Source organism: Populus trichocarpa, chromosome 10, assembly GCF_000002775.5.
Source record: "Populus trichocarpa isolate Nisqually-1 chromosome 10, P.trichocarpa_v4.1, whole genome shotgun sequence".
Classification (NCBI taxonomy): Eukaryota; Viridiplantae; Streptophyta; class Magnoliopsida; order Malpighiales; family Salicaceae; genus Populus; species Populus trichocarpa.
Genome location: NC_037294.2, coordinates 1,837,766 through 1,852,713, shown reverse-complemented (window position 1 = coordinate 1,852,713; position 14,948 = coordinate 1,837,766). Strand labels below are relative to the sequence as shown.

At 36.5% G+C, this 14,948-nt stretch overlaps 2 protein-coding genes across 3 annotated transcripts; one reads left to right on the top strand and one right to left on the bottom strand.

Annotated features, from left to right (window-relative positions):
• Positions 1 to 428: 428 nt before the first annotated feature.
• On the top strand, positions 429 to 923 carry LOC127905859 (uncharacterized). The gene has a single exon (XM_052456456.1). The coding sequence runs from the start codon at positions 523 to 525 to the stop codon at positions 745 to 747; it is 225 nt and encodes a 74-aa protein (XP_052312416.1). The 5' UTR covers positions 429 to 522; the 3' UTR covers positions 748 to 923.
• An 840-nt stretch (positions 924 to 1,763) lies between these two features.
• Positions 1,764 to 13,181, bottom strand: LOC112328891 (uncharacterized). 2 transcript variants are annotated; one of them, XR_008060346.1, is made up of 3 exons: positions 12,566 to 13,181; positions 2,225 to 2,344; positions 1,764 to 2,144 (listed from the first exon to the last, which is right to left on the bottom strand). XR_008060346.1 is itself a non-coding variant. In XM_024610136.2 (2 exons), exon 2 carries the CDS (start codon positions 10,957 to 10,959, stop codon positions 10,420 to 10,422), a length of 540 nt encoding a protein of 179 aa, XP_024465904.1. In that variant the 5' UTR covers positions 10,960 to 10,971; positions 12,566 to 13,181; the 3' UTR covers positions 9,733 to 10,419. The 2 variants fall into 2 exon arrangements, 1 of the variants encoding a protein (XP_024465904.1); XM_024610136.2 differs by lacking the exons at positions 1,764 to 2,144; positions 2,225 to 2,344 and adding an exon at positions 9,733 to 10,971.
• Positions 13,182 to 14,948: the final 1,767 nt, after the last annotated feature.

Here is a 14,948-nt window from a genome sequence, read left to right as displayed (position 1 = left end):
AGTGTTTGCATCCCTTATTTTTCAGTTTACTAAGTATTTAGAACATTCAATTCCAATCCAAAGTCGATAATAATAAACTCTTGGTGATGGTTTTGTCATCGATGGTGATCGGACGACAAAAAAACCAGTAAAATTGTTTTATATAAAAAGTTTATTAAGTATTGAAAACATCCAAATCTAACATGTTTTACTTTTTTGTGTTTAAATATGATATTAATAAACTTTTGATGATATATATTTTTTTTCATTTTGTGATGCTTTTATCGTCAGTAGTGATAAGATGAAGAAAAGCTATTGATTTTTCTCTCAGCAATGGTTAGTTTTATCGTACACAAATGTTGGGTGCTTTTATTTACAAAAAGGAGTACTGTCTACCATTATTCATTCCACAGCTGTTGTCAACCAAACCTTTCCTTTCTCTATAAAGGTTGGCTTGGCCTCCTACATATTAGCCAAAGCAAGAAAACCAACAAAACCTATAAACAGCTACTTGTCTTTGTGTGTTGATTAATTGTAGTTAACATGGCACGTCAGGCAGATCGTCTTGTTAAGATTGGGCAAGAGGGTTTTGCAGCCATTGATGAGCACTTCGGCCGGGCCAAGAGGCGGCCACCAGTTATGAAGGTTCCCTATGCTCATCCCACATATTACTATGCAACAGAAGTTATCGACAGCAACGAGGCAGCTCAACGCTACAAGGGGAGGGTTTATGTCGATTACCCTAAGGGTAAACCAGTTCCGTTTTAAAGACCTATTGATTAATCACTTAGCTTTCTTGTATGCATAACCTCCTCCAGTTGTGTTACCTTTAGTCCTGTACGATATTCTCCCTCTGCTAAACGTAGACGAGGAGAGGTTGCTAGAACTCGAGTCAGGAGCTTCTTGTTACTTCTTCAAATAAACTTTCTGTGATTTATATATCATTTTCTATTTGTTTGTATTGTCATAATTATCTTTCTTACTTCCTCATTATCACCTCTTACTTAGCATGGAATTGAAAGATACAATATGCTCTTGAAATGCTTTGAAGCTCTTCAAGGTGTGATTTCACCGACTAAGTTTGGAACTGTACAGAGCTCAATGATGAGCCGTGGGAGGCGTCTCTGATTGTTGCACTGTAAGCATGAGTGTACGTATGAATATAACCAGCAGATCCGCAAACCACAAGTGATGACAAGCTTCTTAACACTGCTGCATTTAACAGTTTTACCAACAAAATGTTTTCTCGGTATTTACTCTACCATTCCGTCAGCATGAATTTTACCGACTGATTTACGGACGGAAACAGTCCATTGGTAAATTCCTCTTGTCAGTAATTTCATTAATGTCGGTACAAAAAAACCCGATGGTTTTACAGATAGAAAATGCAAGCCAATTTTTTTTCCACTGGAATATACAGACGAAATTATTTCTTCGGTGATTGACAGTGGCATATGGAGTAATTTTATTCCAAACCCTCTATAAAATACCGAAGGAATTATTCCATCGGTGATGTAACAGTTGAAATGGCATATGCAGTAATTATTTTTCAACTCTCTGGAATATAACGACGAACAAAGTTTGTCGGTAACTCCGTCCGTAATAATTAAAAAATATATTTTTTGAAAAAAATTATTTATTGAACAAAAAAAGAAAATAATAAAAAATAAAAAATTGTATAAAATTCAAGTATGTAAAAATAAATTATCTTAATATAAAAGCCAAATATTCATTACAAATTTATATGTTCAAATAAAATTAGAGAAGAAAAATGGCGGCGTTGGAGGAGGTTGATCGTTCCCGGGACCATATGGCCAAAAAGGAGGCGCACACGTACCACCCATCTGTGATCTCATATCCATGGCCATTCTACGAAGTTCATCATAATCCGCATAGAGTTGTTCATATTCTTCAATAAGATGGGTCGTATGTTGTTGCAAGGTCGCGAACTCCTGAGACTGGGTGGTCCATATCGATTGCAAGCTCCCAACGTTTGAGACACTACGAGCCATCTACAAGTTAGTCGTGGTGTTGAAGAGTTTGTACACCTAATTTCTATCGGGTCCACCAGATGATCCTACCTCCATCCACAAATCCGGATCGAAATCCAGGTGGGTCGAAGGATTGTTCCCGTATCTCTCCCTCAATCGGCTGTTATATGTCTCCTAGAAATAAAAAAATGAAATCATCAAATTTAATTCAAGTAAATAATAATTTACAAAAGAAAATGGTTGAACGAACATACCACAAAGTGTTGAGCGCAGTAGTCAACAAACTGTTGCACCTATTTTTGGCAGTCTTCACTCTACACGTGCGTCTCCACAAAAAGCTCCATTGAGCTTGGCTCATGTCCAAGAGCTGTAGTCTGTAAGAAAAAATGTTGCAAGTAAAATAAATTTATAAATAACAACAAATTAATTAAAGATAGATGTGATTAAAATTATTTTTTTTGTTATTTTTTTAATTTTTTAGGCTTTGTTTGGAAAAAAAACATAATTTTTTTATAATAAAACTGTCGAAACAAGCATAAGGGGGTGTTTGACAAACACACCCTTAAACCAAAAAACTCTTTTAGCAAACATATTGCAAGCTAAACAGAGTCTTAACCCTTTGACCCATTCTTGACCCAACTGGGTTGACCCGACTGAGTTAACCTGACTGGGATGACCCAAAATATTTGGTTTCAACCATAAACCGAATCAAAGATCCTGGTTTGATCAAAAAACAACTAAAAAAGAAAACGAAAGCCAAAAAACAGATTATACACCAAAAAACACAAAAAACATGAAAAAACTCGAAAATAACGAATCAAATGCAAAGAAGAAGAAGAAGAACACGAATAACATGAAAAACATTAAAACTCAAATTCTAGCAACATGAATTCTAATCTAGACCATATTTCATGAAATAAAAAGCACATAAATGATGGAAATCAATCATTGAACAATAATTAAGCATCAAGCATCAATGATTATCAGCCAATAATCACGATTTAGTCAAAATAGGTTTTGGTTCAAAACCAAAACCCTATGATTAAAACCCCCATAAAACTTGTTATTGATACAAATGAGCTCTAGACTACTAATTAATCAAGTCCAATGAAGTGTTTAATGCAAAGGAATGGACCAAAACTGGTCCAAAACATAGAGATAAGCCAATGTTTTTTCCAAGAACATAGAACACTGCCTTAGAAAACCCGGCTATTGTCAAGCCACCAAAACTGGCTTTTTCGACCACTAAAACATGCTTTCTTCGTTTCAAAAAGTCACACTACCATAACCAAACATGTTTGAATAAAAAAAACAAGCAAATAACATCAAAATCATGCAAGAGGTTCCAAACTTCAAAACTACAAACTTAAAATAGCCTACATATTTATGTAATTTTTTTCCTAAACCTTCAATAAGACCCAACCAAAACCTAGAAACTAAGAACATGCATCAGCCAACATAAAAAAACATCATAACCTTGCTGCCACATCTAGTAGATTTCAAAACTACTTTATTTCATCAAAACTCATCCAACGAACATCACCTAAGTATTCAGGGACATTAATAAACAACTCAAAGCAAGATTTAAACAATAAAACAACTTGTTTATGTATTAATCAAAATCAAAACTAAAAAACATCATAACAGTAAAGCAAGTTCGAAAACATCATTAAACATGTAAAATAAGCTAGAGGTAAGCCTCATGGACATCACCTAATAGGTTAGTGAGGGATTATATCTTCCTAAAATTCAGAATAGTTATTGCCTTTCTTCCTTTTGAAAATCCAATCTTTTTTCAATCTTTAACTTATCCTTTTAGCTTTGGATGCCAAGTGTCGCATGTGGGCGCAAGATGTCGGCAGGTCATGGGAGTCACCACCTAGTTTTTTGGTTCAAGGTCGCTAGGAAACTCGGGTATACTGGTTTTATCAGAGATTCCAAGGTATGAGACTGATTGTGGCTGGGTAAGGTTCTAGCACCCTTAATGCACCCTACCTGAAGTAAACTGTATTGTGTGGTTTAAAGGTTTTTATGGGTTCCTAAATGGTGGTATGTCTATGACTTAAGATGGGGATTTATTCATGTGAATAAATCTGGTTTTTTTGAATTTATTATGGTTATAGACAAGATCCATATAGGTGCCCTGACATGGTTCACCTATCTTTAAAGGTGGAAGGGTTTTCCACAACTCGTGTATTCTGATGAAAAATACTCCCAATTAAAATTGGTGAATATTTAAAATAATTTTGAGAATTTTCTCGTCAACTCGTGATATTTAAATACCAGCATACTTATAGGTCCAACATTTATACCAAAAAATTGGCAATTATTTCTCATGAATTAAATTTTTTTATGGATTTTTGAAACATTGACAAAGTTCTAATGAATTCAATGAACTTGTTATTAAACCCAAAATGCATGTAAATATACTAAACAAAGTGGTATTTTTTGGCCATGTAATATTGAAGAAGAGTATCTATGTGGATACGAAGAAGATAGAAACAATATTGAAATAGGAAAGACCTACGAATGTGACTGAAATTCATAGTTTTCTAGTCTTAGCTGGATATTATAGAAGATTTATAGAAGGTTTTTAAATGATAGCCTCTTCAATGACTCGACTAACTCGGAAGGAAGTTAAGTTTGAATGGTCAAAAGAGTGTGAAACAAGTTTTCAAAGTTAAAATCCAGGCTAACTTCAACCCTAGTATTGGCTTTTACCAAAAGGACATGAGGGATTTGTTATGTATAGCGATGCTTCCAATAAGGGTTTGGGTTGTGTATTTATGCAGCACGGAAGGGTAATCGCTTATGCATCTAGACAGTTGAAACCACATGAGATAAACTATCTGGTACATGATTTGGAGCTGGTAGCTGTGGTGTTTGCTTTGAGGATATGAAGACATTATTTGTACGGGGTACAAGTGCAGATTTTTACAGATCACAAAAGTTTAAAATATTTGATGTCACAAAAAGAATTGAATATGCGACATAGGAGATGGATGGAGCTAATCAAAGATTATAATTGTATTATTGACTATCACCCGAGGAAAACAAATGTGGTGGCAGATGCTCTGAGTCGAAAGAATAAAGCTTTTATTAGTGGTTTACTAGTGTTAAGTGAGCTAAATGTGCATTTGGATGTGACTTCAGGAGGAATATTACTGGCAACGTTACTACTATAATCTGATATGAGAGAAAAGATTTGAAAAGCTCAAGGTGAAGATCCTAAAGTGATGAAAGAAATGAACAATGTAAAATTAGGCCAAAACTCTTTATTTCAAGTGTCAAAAGATGGGCTCGTAGTTATAGGAAACAGAATATATTTACCTGATGATAAGGTTTTAAAAAGTGAAGTCTTAAAAGAAGCTTATGAGTCTAAATTGGCGATCCATCCAGGGAGCACAAAAATGTATAGAGCTTTGAAGTAGAGTTACTGGTGGCCAAAAATGAAAAGGGAGATAGCATAACACGTGGCCAAGTGTGCCATATATCAGGAGGTGAATGTAGAGCATCAATGGTCGCCTGGAGAATTACAATCTCTTCTGATTCCATAATGGAAATGGGAGAATATCACTATGAATTTTGTATCTAGGTTACCAAGAAGCAGGAAAGGACTTGATGCCATATGGGTGATCGTGGATAGATTGACAAAGTTTTCTTTGTTTTTGCCTATGAAGATGGGGGATTCGGTTGAATAACTAGCTCAATTATATATTAAAGAGGTGGTGAGATTGCATGGTGTACCAATTTCTATAGTTTCCGATAGGGATCCTTGGTTTACATCAAGGTTATGGCCGAGTATACAACGGGCTTTGGGTACCATATTGAATTTAAGAACGACTTTTCATCCACAGACTGATGGGCAATCTGAAAAGACAATTCAGATTTTGGAAGATTTGTTACGGCTTGTATTCTAGAGTTTGGAGGTCAATGGGAGGATCACTTGCCATTAGTAGAATTTACTTATAATAATAGTTATCAATCTACTATTGGCATGGAACCATATGAAGCATTGTAAAGGATGAAAGAAGCTCAAGACCGACAAAAGAGTTGTGCTGATAATTGACGGAGACCTCTAGAGTTTCAAATTGGAGATATGGTATTATTAAAAGTTGCACTATGGAAGCATGTGATTTGGTTTGGAATGAAAGGCAAATTAGCACCCAGGTATATCGGGCCATATAAAATTATAGAAAGAAATGGGACGGTTGCCTATCTAATACTACTGCCACCACATTTAGATATGATACATAATGTGTTTCAAATTTCGATGCTACGGAAAGCAAACTTGGATCCTGCATGAATTTTGCCATAAATTTCGATGGAAGCACGGGAAGATTTAACTATGGAGGTACAGCCGGTGCAAATTATGGACCGAAGTATAAAGGAATTACGAAATAAAAAGGTGTCGTTAGTAAAGGTATTGTGGAGAAACTCTCAAATAGAAGAAGAAACCTAGGAGAGAGAGTCAGAAATGAAGAAGAAATATCCTAGATTATTTTCTTACATAGGTATGAATTTAAATTTCGAGGACAAAATTCTTTTTAGGAGGGGAGAATGTAAACCCCCTTGTCGAAAAATCATAGATTGGTTAGTTTTATGTAAAATAAAAAATTTCATAACTCTTGATCAGGTTATTAGACAATTCTAAAAATTTGCGTGGAGCCTTCTAATATGATGCCTTAGCTTGGGTTAAAATTTCAGAATTGTTGGAGAAATTCAGAAATTTGACAAAAAATCACAATGACTAGTTTTACATTATTGGACGTAATTTTCAATCCAATCCTCAAATTGAGCTAAAATTTTACGAGGGATCTTAAACTATATTGAATAAAATTTGGTTAACATTTTAGGATGAACGGAGCTTGGTAGTGCTAAAAAAAATAAGAACCTTCAAATAGAAGCAAAAGGACTCATTAAGGGTAAAATGATTATTTGCCATTAAAAAATAAAACAAATCAGTTCTCCTTTCCTTTTATATGCTGCCGACTGGGCAGAAGCAGAGTGGGAAAAGAAAGAAAAGAAAAAAAGCGAGTGAGAAAGAGAGAAAAGTAAGGAAAAAATAAGAAAAGTGAGAGAATAACCTTGTAAACTTACAAAGTCCAACTTATAAAACACTAATCTAAGGAAGAATCAAGTGAAGGAAGGAGGAAGTGAGAGAGAGAATTTGGCTAACCTTGGGAGAGAAGAGAAATTGGAAGAAAGTCAATTGGTAAGTATGAGAAGTTTGGATTTAATGTTTGATTTAGATGTTTTTAAGCTAACTTGATTAAGTTAGGAAGTAATTTCATGGAATTTTACTTTAATTTCCCTTAAATCCTCGATTCTTGAACTTAGGGTTCTTATAGGAATTTGGGGTAATTAGGAAGGGAAGGAAAAATGATGAAGTTGAAGTGGAATAACATGAAAAAGACAAGATAGGGCTCGAAGGCGCACTATTCAGTAGATGGAAGCTTGAAGGAAATGAGGGCTCGGAGGCGCACTTGAAAGGAAATGAAGGCTCGGAGGCGCACTACCTTTAATGGTCGAGGGCTGGAAGGCGCACTCGAAAAGAAATGAGGTGAGGGCTCGAAGGCGCACTCAAAAGGAGGTAGGGTAGGAAACGCACTCCCTTTGATGGTCGATGGCTCGAAGGCGCACTTGAAAAGAAATGAGGTGAGGGCTCGAAGGCGCACTCCAAAGGAAGTAGGATAGGAAATGCACTACCTCAGGAATGGAAGATGAAAGGTGGTGGAAAAATACAGAGATTTTTCAGGTGGCCTAATTCTCATGGGCGGCCTGCCCAGGTTGAAAAATTCTCAAAAATGAAATTTTTTCAAAAGCAATTTCAATGTTCGCCATTTCAAGTTGGCCTTTCACCTGATGGATTCCGTTTAGAATTTTTCTCTAATGAAATTTGCAAAAATCATTGTCCAATGTCTCAAAGTTTAGATGATATGCATGCATTTTTACCTGATTTGAAATATAGGCCCCCATTTCTTCTTAATCTTCTTGTTGTTTGATTGATGAAGACCTGCTACCTCTGATTTGGGTCATCTTTGTTGTTTGGCTCTCTAGCCCACTCGAGTTAGCCCATGTAAGTCTATTTCCAGATTTGTTTGCACAACTCAGCCTTTGTGGTGCCCATCGTGACCCACTTGCTTGCTAGAGATTTTCTATCTCGTCAAATAGTTTGAGAGGATCATTCATTACTCCCCTTCTCACTGCCAAAAACATTTGTGTCACTTGCTGAAAGGATCAAGCTGCCTTTTATAAACCACAATGCCCCCTTGTCTTGTTGTAGGAAATGTTACTCTTCTTCTTCTTTTTTCTTTTTCTTTTTCTTTTCTTTCTTTCTAGAAGGGATCGATTTTCCTTTTAAACACAATGTTGCCCCCTTGTATTGGTCATTGCCTCTAAGTGTGTTTTGTCAAGGACTCAGACAAATAATGGTTTTAAGTAAGCATTCTCTCATTTCTCTCCTTTTCTAGTTTGGTGAAGGAATATCTGTTCAGAATGAATCTTGAAATCTTGATCTTGCATTTTGAAAACAAAAATTGTTTTGATGTAAAGTTTGAAACTATTTGCACTTGAATTCTTGCAACTCCTTGTTTTTTTTTTCTTGGAAAAAAGATTATTTGCTCTTGTGTTTGGCGATATTGTCTTTGGTGAAAGTATGTCATGAGGTGACCTTCTGTTTCTTATGGGTTTCCAAAATGAAGGGCTCTAGAAACAGCTCGAGGTTTTGTTTGAGAAAAACTGTCTCTTTTTGAACACTTATTTTATCAGCATGAATAATAATGAATAACTTGTTCTCAATGTCATGACTCTAATAAAGAAGCACTCTTTGCATTTTGAGAGCATTGTTTATTAACCCACGTTGCTTGCTTGCTCGATTAGAAAGGACTTCTACAGGCACGTAATGTAGGCTGAGGTTTTTGGTTATGAAAGAAAAGATCATAAGGCTCAAAGAGTGTTTCAGGGTTTCAAAGACTAAGGATCACTATCAGCAATTCGATTCTTTGTGTCGTTCATCTTTTCTTTCGCCGCTCTTCTTTGATTTGCTTTTTTATTGCTGTGCTAGGGCATACTCACTTTATCTTGGTTATCACTCTTTCTTGTGATTTGGGCATGCCCCCTAGTCATTGAGTTTCTTGGGCTCTTTTCGGCTTTCTCACGGTTTTTTTTTCCATCTTTTTTCCTTGAAATTTTCACTTGCCCCCCATTGTGGGGTGTGATCTTAGTCGGGTTTTTTTTTATGAAAGAAAAATTATTCAGGCTCAAAAAGGGACTGTAAGGGATATACTTTTCAGAATGTAAAAGGAATAACAAAGATAGCCTTTCCTCATTTCAAACGCAAGCAGTTAAGATCAATAAACTTTGGTCTCGTCCAATGTGATGGTTTGGTCTTTGCAAAGAGATGCATTTCGTGAGTCTATGAGCAATGAGTTCACTACATACCATTATTCATACATTTAAAACAACATGTCTCAAGAGTCATAGTGTGAGGATGACAGTTCATCTTCTATTCGTGCATTTTGGTTCAGAGTTTAGTCACCTCAGTGAAGGAGTTGCTTGATTCATGTGTCATTCTACAAGTAGAATGTCATAAATATTGTTTTAAATAAACACCAAATTATTTTTGAAATCAAAATGCAAGATCAATTTTTCAAAACTCCAATAGGGAAACTGATTTTGGTAAAAGAGATGAATTGTGTCTATGAGATCACGCGAGGCTTCCAAAGTGTATTTGTGAGTTCTTATAAGAAAACTCTCTCAAGAAAATGAATAATGCTTGGTCGTAAACATGATTGAATGACAAACTCATTATTTCATTGAAACTTTGGAGAAGAAGTTTAACAACAAAGAACTTATGCCAACAGCTTGGGCTATGAACACTGGCATGATAACACATAAAGGGGCTAAACATTTAGCGATCATTGATTGGAATTTCTGGAATCTTTCAATCATTCATTCTCCTCGACAAGGGCATCTTTTCAACAATCAATTGAAATCATATGTAGATCATTCTCGACCTAATATCACCATAGCTTTTCTTCAAGATAGTTGATTTCTGGGAGTCGGTGTGAAGCAATTAGCTATAGGAACGATAAGTGCCTTGGCAACAACCTTCAGTGAAACCGTTCTTCTCAGTCGGGTTAGTAATCTTACCTAACCCAATGACCTGTTCAATCCTCTCAGCTGTAACAACCAGGTCAGTGAAATGTTGTGCAGAGCTTCTAACCAAGTATTCAAAGTACGGAGCTTTAAAGGTGTTGGAAAATAAACTAATCATCTCTTTTTCCAATATAGGAGGGTTAACTTGTGCAGCTACCTCACTCCATCTTCGGGCATAATCCCTTATGGACTCCTTGTTGTTCTTCTCCATAGCTTGCAAGTTTAAACGATCAAGGCCCACGTCTATATTGAACTTATATTGCCTCATGAAGGCATCAACTAAATCCTTCTATTTTTTAACCTTGGTATTGTCCAACCGCATATACCAAGTGAGGGAAACATCACTCAAGCTGTCTTGAAAGAAATGAATCAGCAGTTTCTCATCATCAACCACCTCAGCCATTTTGTTGCAGTATGCTTTGAGATGAGTTATAGGGCATTGAGTTCCCGTATATTTAACAAATTCTGGCACTCTAAATTTTTTGGGAATGACAACGTTGGGCACCAAACACATATCAACAGCCTTTATAGGATCATATAGGCGAATTCCCTCAAATGCCCTCATCCTTTGCTCTAGGGTAATGAATTTGTTCAGATCATCTTCTTTTACCATCTTGCCTTTTTGAGATTCCTTCTCGTTTGCCCCCAGATTCTGTGGAGTGAAGGGATTTACGAGCATAGGTTCAGGCTGAGCTATATATGTTGCTTTTCCGGATTTGTCTCTCAAGGCCTGCTCGAGTAGACTACTAAGCCTTGTGACTTCTTCCTTAAGATTGTCCACCTCTTTTTGATGTTGGGCTTCCAACTGGGCTCTTTCTTCGTTTTCCATTTTGTCTTTTTCCTGAATGAGTGTTATAGATGGGTTTCAATGGGGAACCTATATTACAACCTGTAAATGTAAATCATGCAATTTATGCAAAAATGTTGATTCAATTAAAAATGCATATGAAATGTGGACTCTCCCTTCACGGGATGACAACCTAATAGGAAGATCCTAATTGTTGAGTGCATTAAGGGGTTGGTCATTATCTAGCTCCAAAAGGGTCTCTCGCAGGCTCAGTGATCGTCCTTAAAAGGTCAATATGAGGCTTACAAGTAGTGTGAAGATAGAGGCCCTGAGTAATATCAGTTTGGCATATCAACCACTTCCAAGTAAACAATCAAGCGAGAGTTGGATGGTTTCACGAGTCTTACCCAGGCTAAAGCCGTTGGGGTACCGTTATTCCCCCACCTATCCTAGATTTTAAGGTGTGTGCTCTTAACGTGATGCATGACAATATAAACAAGGATGCATGCTAAAGCAGTAAATGCAGGTAAAATAAACAAATAAACACAACAAGCAAAATAGCAATTAACAAACAAAAGGCAAAGCTTCGTCCATTAGTCCCCAGTGGAGTCGCCATTCCGTCGCACCCGACATCGTGGCGGCCTTAAAAATTAAATTTTTCGAAAAGAATGGATTTCTGGCATCCTATTCTTTGATGGTGAATAGTCTTTGTTTAAGGAGTCGCCACCTAATATTACGGTTACTAGGAACCCTAACTTGTAAACAGAGATTCTATGGTCCGACACTGGTTACGAAAAAGGAAAGATATTATCACCCCTTAAACGTCCTCCCTAAGGCAGGCTGCATTGCTGATCTTTGTCATTAATTGCTAACATTTTTTGTTGGTTTATACTATGATTGTTTGTGTGTAATATTCCTGACTCTGGCGCCAGTGAATATTCAACTACGGATATTTCCAACTCTGGCGTTGGTAAATATTACGTAGGTATCAAAATTAATAAATTTAAATCATCATTTTTTTATTCCTGACTCTGGCGTCAGTGAATAAACAAATAAAATCAATTTATTTTTTACGCATACGCATTATTTTTATTTTTATGTAGCTAAATAAAAACAAAACAAAATAAAATAAAATAAATTTACATTAGTATTTTTTATTCCTGACTCTAGCGTCAGTGAATATACCAAATAAATTTATTTTATTTTATCTTATGTTATTTTTTTTTTTGCATGCACATTTTTTATTTTTATATAACTAAATAAAATACAATGAAATAAATTTGAATTGGTATTTTTATTCTGACTCTAGCATCAATAAAAATAAAAAAAATATGAATTTTTTTTACATACACAATTTTTATTATATATTTTTTATATTTTTATTTATTTATTTTTTATTTTTGGGCTGGGCTGGGCTAAATCCAGCCTAGCATATATATTGGTGGCTGGGCTGAGCTCAGCCCCACAGGGGCTGGGCCAACCCGGCCCGGTCACTTGCCCAAGCCGTTGACCGGCTAGGCAAACGGCTGATGCACCCGTGAAGCACTTTCACGCGTGCATCAACAGTGCGAAGGTAATTAAATTACCTTCACACTGTTCAAATGCAATTTGAACACAGAAGAGCAACAACAAATGGAAACGGGCGCACCTGTTTCTGGAGATTGCGAAGAAGGCTGCAACGCTGGTGGGGTTCGACTGCTTTCCGTTTCTGGCGATGGTGAAGAAGGCCGCAATACTGGTGTGGGTTCGAATGCTTTCTGTTTCTGGCGATGGTGAGGAAGGCTGCAACGCCGGTGTGGGTTCGACTGCTTTCTGTCAATAACCGATGGTTCAGTGATCAATTGTTTTCTTGCAGGGACGAAAACAGGGCTGATCCGTTACTCCCCTCTGCCTTTCTCTCCTTTTTGTGTATATATTTTTTGGTTTATGCCCTCTTTTTTTTGGTTTTTTACTCTGTTTTGGGTTGATGTTTCCGTTCTTGACTCTGTATTTTTTTTGGTTGTGTCTTGTTTGCTCTGTTTTTCTGGGTTGATTGCTCTGTTTTTCTGGATTGCTCCTCCCCCTGGTGCTAGGTTTTCTGTTCCCTTTTATAGAGACCCATAACTTGCCCCTAGTCAGTCCTGCCTTTGCAGGACTGTATCTTCCACGAACGAGATCGTGGGCAAGGGACATGGTCCACGATTGGATTTGTTGCAGATTTTCAGGTCTCCGGTTGAATCGGGATGAAGAAGATCACACGGCTCTCCCACCAGCAACGACGACGTTTCGGCCAAAAGACACATTTTCACTTTGACCCCTGAACTTTGGAAATTCGGCAATTGGACCCCTAAGCAATTAAAAATTTCTTTTAATTTTGCCCCTTTTTGATTAATTTCAATTAAATCCCTAAATTGGTACACTGTTTACAAAACAGTCTTTAATTCCTAGGTTATTCAATTTGTTCCTTAATTAATTCTTTGAATTTTGCCCTTTTGAATTAATTTCAATTAAATCCCTGAATTATAACAATGTTTACAAAACAGTCCTTAATTTCCAGATTGTTCAATTTAGCCCTTAATTAAATCTTTATCTTTTAATTCTTTCAAAATTGATCCATTAACTCTCAAATTTTTATAATTACATCCTCAAACTTCAAATTTTATGTTATCTTAACCCCATTGTCAACTATATTTAATTTTTATTATTTGTTCAAAAATTGGGTTATGTCAGGTAATTATCAGAATTACCGGGTTTATTGGTTAACAAAGAGGTTAATCAGATATGGGGTAATTCATATGGAATTACTGGATTGATTGGCTAAAAAAGAGGTTAGCGGTGTTGTTACTCATTTTTGGACCCTACGTGCTGGAGACGGTGTATACCTCTTTTGAACCAAGTGCAGGAGTGTAGCTCATGTTTTCCGAAAAATTGACAAAAGCGGAGGAGAAAGAAATATTTTTTCGAACCCTGTTTGAGGTGTTTTCTACTCTTTTTATCCTCCCCCTTTGCTGCCAAAATCATCAGGTTTCTTAGACTGACTAAGGGTCTTCATAATGCTAAATTCGTTCCTTCGTTATCTTGTTTTTAAGGTTGGATAAATCCCTCAAAATTTGCACTAAAAAAACTGATTCTGCTGCTGTCGCAACTTTTTGTTCGAACTTAGGCTCTGATTGTGAATTGGTTTCGTACGATATCTAACCATCCTAGCTATATTCTATCACTCATGACATGTTGAAGAATTGACCTACACCTTTATTGGGTCCTAGGGGTCACTGTTCTTAGGGTAGATCCCTGAGTCAGATTTGGATGCTTGGCATTGTCAGATCAAGAAAATCTTTTTGACCAACCAGATCCCTGTCAGATTTTTATCTCACTTCGAATCCTTCATCAAAGGTGTAGTTCGGGACACGTAGATGAATTTGGGCTTTTGAATCGCTTGATTTCAATATCAGAAGCTCAAGATTTTCCCGTTTGAATATCTAGTGTGAAAGTAGGGATTCCTGCCGCGAGAAGGATTTTTGCCCAAGTTCGCGTGACTGATTCGAGGGATTTTTTTTTGACCAAGGACTGAATTGAAAAGTGCTAAAATGAGGGATTTAATTGAAGAAGGATATTGGAAACTGGAGAGGGGGCTGGATCATCATAAATGATGGGATTTCTACCACACCGAATAAGGAAAATCATGTTTTTGTGTAGCTATAATTCATCGGAAACAACAGCTTTTGACAGCTGCAAAATGCCATAAAAAAAAGAACCTCACCATCATCTAATTCTGGGATTTTATCCCTAATATAGATGGCTGGGATGATGTGTTAATGTTGGAAAGAAATCACTAGAATCAGCACATAATCAATGAGAATATTGTAGTTTCCTCATTTTAATTATTTGGCTGCAAATCAGCAGAGATTTGCATCCTAGATTAATGCATTGAATCTTTCCTAATAAAAGCTGTGTATAGACTATATATACGTTGCCTCTGCTAACCTTAAAGGGGGAGAAAAACAGAAGAAAAAAAGGGAGACGGAGGCAAAATAAGGAGAAAGAAAGCAGGC